The 6,626-nt window shown below is 45.6% G+C and overlaps 1 protein-coding gene across 3 annotated transcripts in view; it reads right to left on the bottom strand.

The window, feature by feature from the left end:
- CUNH7orf31 (chromosome unknown C7orf31 homolog) overlaps nucleotides 1–6,626 on the bottom strand; it is a 43,482-nt gene that overhangs the window by 4,305 nt on the left and 32,551 nt on the right. For all 3 annotated transcript variants that reach the window (XM_025208118.1, XM_025208120.1, XM_025208119.1), the window contains one exon: nucleotides 3,679–3,863. In XM_025208118.1, the coding sequence (XP_025063903.1) occupies nucleotides 3,679–3,863 (185 nt within the window). The remainder of the gene's footprint in view (nucleotides 1–3,678; nucleotides 3,864–6,626) is intronic.

The raw sequence follows: 6,626 nt of genomic DNA, 5'->3' as shown, positions 1-6,626 counted from the left end.
GCGTGCGCGCGTGCGCGTGTGTGTGTGTGTGTGTGTGTGTGTGTGTGTGTGTGTGTGTGTGTGTGTGTGTGTGTAGGCAGGGGCTCTGTGTGTGTGTTCATAGGGTGAGTCAAACACATACACCCCACCATACACATACACCCCCACCTTTCACTGCCTTACATGCAGACCCCCACACCCCACATATCCACACACCCCCACATGCTCCTTCACCCCACACCCACACCAATCCACCCCCATAGACACCATCCACTCCCTCCCCCACATCCCACATACCCACAGCCTCTCACAAACCTATATCCCCCACAATGTACAAGAGTAAGATCTAATTTTAAGCTATTGTTTGTTTGTTGTTTTTTTATAAATCCATGCTGGCTGCTTGTGATCAGCAGGGAACAGGGTTTTCTATTTCTCATGGAAAAACGGAGTAAACCATGGATTTTACTTTTTACCAGAGGCAAACATGGATTTCTCATATTACTGGAGAAGCCCATGGATTTTGCAGTTTTGCAATGAGCTCCCTACAGGATGGCACAGTTCCAGCCTGCAGGGAGCTCGGAAGGAGTGGGAGGAGGGTGGTCAGGCAGGGGGGCACCATGTGCATGTATATGCACATGGCCCCAGGCACCCTGGAGACCAGCTCCTGTAGGTAAGTGTGTGTGTGGTGGTGGGGTGGGGGGGATGGGATATTGAGCCCCTGTATGGAGGGAGGGGACAGCAGGGGGGGAGTTGGACAGGGCTGGGACTGGGACTGCTGCCCAGCTAGGCAGAGCGTGGGCAATGTGCGGCAGCAGGGCCCCAGCAGGGAGCAGGACAGGGCCACGTGCAGCTTGTGCAGACAGCGGGGAGGCAGGGCTCGCTCCGTGGCACTGCACATAATCCCGAAGGGCAGGGAGGACCTATGCCCCCCAGATATATGTATGGGATAGGGGTAAGGGCGGGTGCAGGCTGTGGGCTCAAGCTCCCACCCTGCTTCTCTAACCCAGGGCCTCCACAGCCTGGTGGGTGCAACCTGCTGCGGCAGGGAACAGCGGGGCTGTGTGGAGAAGCTGCCTGCTGCTGCAAGCTCCATGCTGCCCTGGCGACGTGTTCACTGTGTGCGGGGCAGTTTTGATTGGTGCAGTCCTGCATCAGTGCCCTCACTGCAGCCACATGTAGAGGCGCTTCACCAGGGCAGCACAGAGTATGCAGCGGCAGGCAGCTTCTCCACATGGCCCCGTTGTGGGGAGTGAGGGACACCAGCAGGGCTGTGGGGGGCCTTTTATTTTAATAATGGATTTTGGGGTTTTTAACAGAGAATTTGTGATTTTTTTAGCAGAGAATTTGCAAATTTTTAATCAGAAAAAACAAGGATCCCTGGTGATCAGCCTTTCCTTCTCCAGATACTTGCAAGTTCTTCCTTAGGATTTGCTCCAGTAACTTCCCAGGTACCCAGGTACCGAGGTGACACTAACTGGTCTGTAGTTCCCTGGGTACTCCTACTTGCCTTTTTTAAAGAAGGGCACTACATAGGCCAGGTAACAGAGGACTGGAAAAGGGCCAATCTCCCATGACTTTGTGAAGATCATTGCCAAGGGCTCCAATATCTCCTCTGTCAGTTCTTTAGGACCCTGGGATAAAACTCATCCTGCTCTGTTGACTTGAATTAATTCAGATCAGATTAATAAAAGTTCTCTGACGGTCTCTTTTTGTTATTTTCGCCCTCAGTTTGCCCCCTTATCTAGATAATCCCTATTAGGTGTCTGGCAGCTTAATTTTTTTGTGGAAGACTGAGGCAAAGTAGCTGTTGAATAGCTCTGCCTTCTTTGTATCTTCAGTTAGGAGTGCTCTCTGGCTTGTTAACAGAGGATCCATAGTTTCTTTGGTTCTTCTTTTCTGGCCAACACACTTATAGAACCTCTTTTTGTTGTCCTTAACCTCCTTTGCCAGGTGCAGCTCATTCTTTATTTCTGCCTTCCTGTTTTTGTCCCTGCAGATACATGTTATTTTCTGGTACGTGTCCTTGGTGACCTGCCCATTCTTCCATTGCCTATATGCTTTTCTTTTCATTTGAAATCTAGCGTCCTAATTTTGCTGACCTCATGCTCTCCCTGTCTCAGGATCTAGAATTCTAGCATACTGTGATCGCGTCCACCCAAGTTACCCAGGGTTATCTGCACTCTCATGAGTACAGGTTTCCGTCTCCCCAAATGATCACAAGCTGTGATGGCCTACCTGCAGACAAGGTTTGATCACAGAAAAGGAGCAATTAATGAAGTCAAATAATTTTCTAAGAGCAGACATTTGCAACTCCTGAGGCAGTAATTTCTGAACCTGATAAGCTCTTCCAAGAATTGACCATGGCCTCTAATGAGGTCTTGTGGAGCAAATGTAGGCTTTGCAAATCTACCCCCATACATTTCATTATTTTGAATGAAGAGTAGCAGTAACAGGTGGAGACAAGAAGTACTTCTCATGCCACACACTTTGTGGAAAGTTTTTAATTTTGGCTGGCTAAAGGGCTCTCTGATCACATAACTCACTTAACAGTACTGTTCAACACAGTGACAGGGAGGATGGCTGATTAATGCAAATTGGCATGCCACTTATCAGTCCTTATGGTCCTGAAAAGCTTCTCATCACTCCAGCATATGCTTCTGATCTTTTAAACAGTTACTGTCAAATCTGTTCCTGGCTCGCAATGACAAGGGGAACAGAGATGTCGGCAGATGCACCTTCTGCAACAAAAATCCTGATATTCTGAAAATGAACAGCAAGTACCTCACAATGTCCAACTTGCCTGTGGTGCCAAGAATAGAGTGCTAATTAGCACCATAATGAAATATACAGGAGAACTGCAAAACACCAGCAAACTTCAAACAAGAAACTGGACTCGAGAAATGTGTGAGATACCAGGGCAAAATCATGTATTAGATAACTTTGGAAAAAAGCAGAATCAGAATCTGGCCTTTATTCCTTTACTGGTGTGAAGGACCATAGGAATGACAAAGGGGCATTCCATAGGAATAATGATACTGGAATTGATATAAAACCAACAGTAATGTAATATGTCTCTGAATAACATTAAAAACATCTCAACATGATGTGGTAAACAAGTATCTCAGTAACTGTTTAAGCCTGGAGTGGTCATCTGCAAATGGAGAGGACATGGGCTTCTTTTCAGACAGCAAAGAGACTGGGTGGTTTTGCACATTATGCTGCTGCTGGTGTGGGAAAGTGTTCCAAATTATGTATCACTTGTCTCTGAGTAACTCCCTCAAATTCACCAGAAGTAAACAAGGGGTTTGCAAATTTGTGATCTCTTCAAATGGCTTCTTCTAGCTGCTCCAATGCCAGCTACTAAAAAGAATTATTTGCATGACTTGAGGACATCATATTCACTAATTTATCCGCTTCACCTTGGCAGGGAATTGAGGGCCATCTTTGCTTGTAACCACGAGGCCACGATTTATTTGAAGAAAAGAGAGATGAGTTCAGCATCCTTGGTGCCAAGGGGTGACCAGTGGAAACTGCAAGCATCAGCATGCAATCCTCCAGCTTAGGGCAAACTACTTATCTCTGCCTCTGCTGTTCCCATGCAAATGCTCCGTCAAGGAACAATTTGACAAAACCACCATCCTCTGAGAATTTTAAAAAGTAAATGTTAATAAATGAAAAACCAACTGAAGGCTACTTTACCTTTGGTCTTTCTGAAAATAATCACATCATAAGGCTTTGTAGGGATATTAGGATGAAAAGGCTGGTGACTGCTTGCTTCAATGCTCACGTCTTTATCCTCAGGTGATTTAAAGTTTGGGAACATGGCATACCTGGAGATGTGTGTCTGGTAGGGGTGGGAGACTGGAAATGGCAGGCACAGTTGCCTAGAATTAGTTTTAGATGGAGTTAAGAGCAAAATGAAACAGTCACATAACCTAAATATAGTCTTCTATTAATATTAAAACAAATATGCTCTGTATCTTACTAAACCAAATTTATCCCTGGAACAACTCGCTGGCAGAGTCACTGGAGTTACACCTGGGAGGAATCTGATGTATTGTGTTTAAAATAGATACTGGGTCATTACTGGATAAGTATTTTTAAGCAAATGCATTAATTACCTAACTGGGGGAGGAGTTAGATGCAGTAGAGCCCTTTGTTTCTTTAAGTCTCTCCTGCCCTTATCCAGTAAATAATAAAGCAAATAATCAACCTTATCTCTAATCCTTCCTTTTCTTCCTCTGTAAAAATAAAGATACATTTTCTTTATAGTTTAAGCTTTTTACTCCAGCACCTGTGCCACTGAGGTGACACCCTAGGGGGCAATAAAATATTACAGTCAGCATATCTATTATCTTTGCCCATTCTAAGTCAAAGTTTGGAGGAGGTGTGTCAGTGTCTGAGCACAGATCCAGATTAGGATTTTGGCCCTCCCATTATAAAATTCACCCTACCTACAACTGCAGATGCTGCCTTTCTTGAGGGAAGATGATTCACAGCTTCAGACTAAAAAGGAACTTTAGCTTTCCAGGCTTGTGAACATGCAACACAATTTACATTTGTTTCTCCCCTTTAGAGAGTTTCTCTTAAATCTATTGTAGCTCAAGATTGGAGGCTCTGCCAAGAGAGGTACTCACTAAAGTGGTAGTAAAAGACTGAAGAACTCATAAAAAGCATTTGCAGTGACAGAGTCCTACAGACTCAAAAACTGCTATAGGAGAAACTAAAGTGGGTGAGGGTAATGAGAGAAAGACAAAACCTGACACAAATGGTAGTAAAAGACAAACATGAGGGTGATGAGAAGCAGAAGCGCAAGCAAGGAACAATGAGAAAAAAACTGAGACAATAATTATAGAATCAGTATCACCTGCCTCATGCAGAAAATGCCATCTCCAGAAAAGCAAGTTCTGGTATTAACTGAGTGTAGGCAGGTGGAATCTTATTCATCTAAGGTGGAAATATCAACACCACTAAAAGTACTGTAGACAGCTGAAAGAACAAAGCAGAGGAAGAGAAAAGAAAATGGAGGCTGCTCAGTGAACTTGTACAGCAGTAAAGCACTGCTCTGGCATGTGAGGGACCCAGTTGTATTTCTATGCTTTCAGCTCAGTGGGATGGGAGGAAGGCAGGGGAAGAGCCCTCAAATTCTGCTGGTGATTGACTCTTTTTCAGAGAATGCTATCAATCCAGTCATCCCTGGATTTTTTTTTCCCAGCAAGTACAGGCTTCAGTCTAACAAAGCTCTTAAACAGGAAAACAAGTCATGGAAGTGGCTCCTGCCCATGCTGGTCCAGTTAAGCTGCTGTCCCACGTCTGCTGTGGATGCACAAATCCGGGGGATACATACCCCATGCCCCACACCCCCGCACACACTCTGGGGTTGGGGCAGTAGGTTGGGAGTGAGGGACACTGGCAGGGCCAGGGGGCTGTTTTCTACCTAAACTATTTACTGGGTTGGGACTGGCCATCAATGTTTACCAATGGGTCCTGGTACATAAGAGGTTGAGAACCACTGCTCTACTGCACTTTGGCAATAAAAGAATCACTTATGACTTCTAAACTGAAATGTCAAATCTTTCACATGCGTGGACTTTGTATACAATTAGTCACATTTACTAATATTTACTTTTATGGGACTAACTTGGGGCAGATACTAGTTTCAGGTTTGTACAAGTCCTACTGACATTAATATGGACCAGGCTTATGAATCTAAAAGAAGAATCTGACCCAAGAAAACATTTTCTCTGAGAGGAGGGGAGTGAAATAGAGATGCACTATTGCTGAGAACAGAGATTTCATGGCATGTATCCCTGGAGTTTGAATATGTAGGGGGCAATTGCTGTGAGACACTGTTTCCTTGGGGTTGCCATGGTGCTCACTTATACCACAGGACATGCTCCTTCCCCTCCCCTATACTCATCTACCTACCTCTAGGAAAACTGTTATATGTTGCTGCTCCCTGTTCCTACTGCTGTAGCCACTTATTTTTCCAGCTTTTGATCATATTTTGATGGAGAAATTAAAGCACTAAACAAAAATCCTGGAAAAACTGAAGTGACAGGGATCCAGGAGACCCACCCAGGTGAAAAACAAAGGGATTCTATTCGAGTAAGAGGGAACGGCATTATCTGATGAAAACTTTCCCATGAAGATTTGCAGCATATTACAGAGAGCAGACACTTTCACCCTCCTGCCCCACCCACTCCACCCCTGGGTCTACACACTATAGAGACCAAACTTACTCCTTAACCGAGGCTGGGTTTTGTAAACCAAATTATCAACATTAAGGTGATAAGCTTTCTTCCCAAGTGTGGCTTTTCCTTTCATCCTGAAGTTTGCTCTTCTTATAACCTAGGTCAGGGGTAGGCAACGTTTTTTGCCAGAGTGCCGAAAAACACCACAATGCCTACCTCGGAAGGTGCCGGAGTGCCGGCATGGCAGAAAAACAAAATGAGGGCAAGGGGTACATGGCAGGATGCCTCGCTTGTGCCCCTTGCCCCCCACCCAAAGTTCCTGCCCCCCAGCCTACTGCCCCTTGCCCCCCACCCAAAGCCCCTGCCCTCCAGCCCTATTGCCCCTTGCCCCCCACCCAAAGTCCCTGCCCCCCAGCCCAGGCTCTGTGGCTGGCCGGCACGAAACCCAGACTC

This window comes from Alligator sinensis, unplaced genomic scaffold (genome assembly GCF_000455745.1).
Source record: "Alligator sinensis unplaced genomic scaffold, ASM45574v1 scaffold978_1, whole genome shotgun sequence".
NCBI classification, from domain to species: domain Eukaryota; kingdom Metazoa; phylum Chordata; order Crocodylia; family Alligatoridae; genus Alligator; species Alligator sinensis.
Note: the sequence above shows the minus strand (reverse complement) of the source record. Positions and strands in the feature narration are given on the sequence as shown.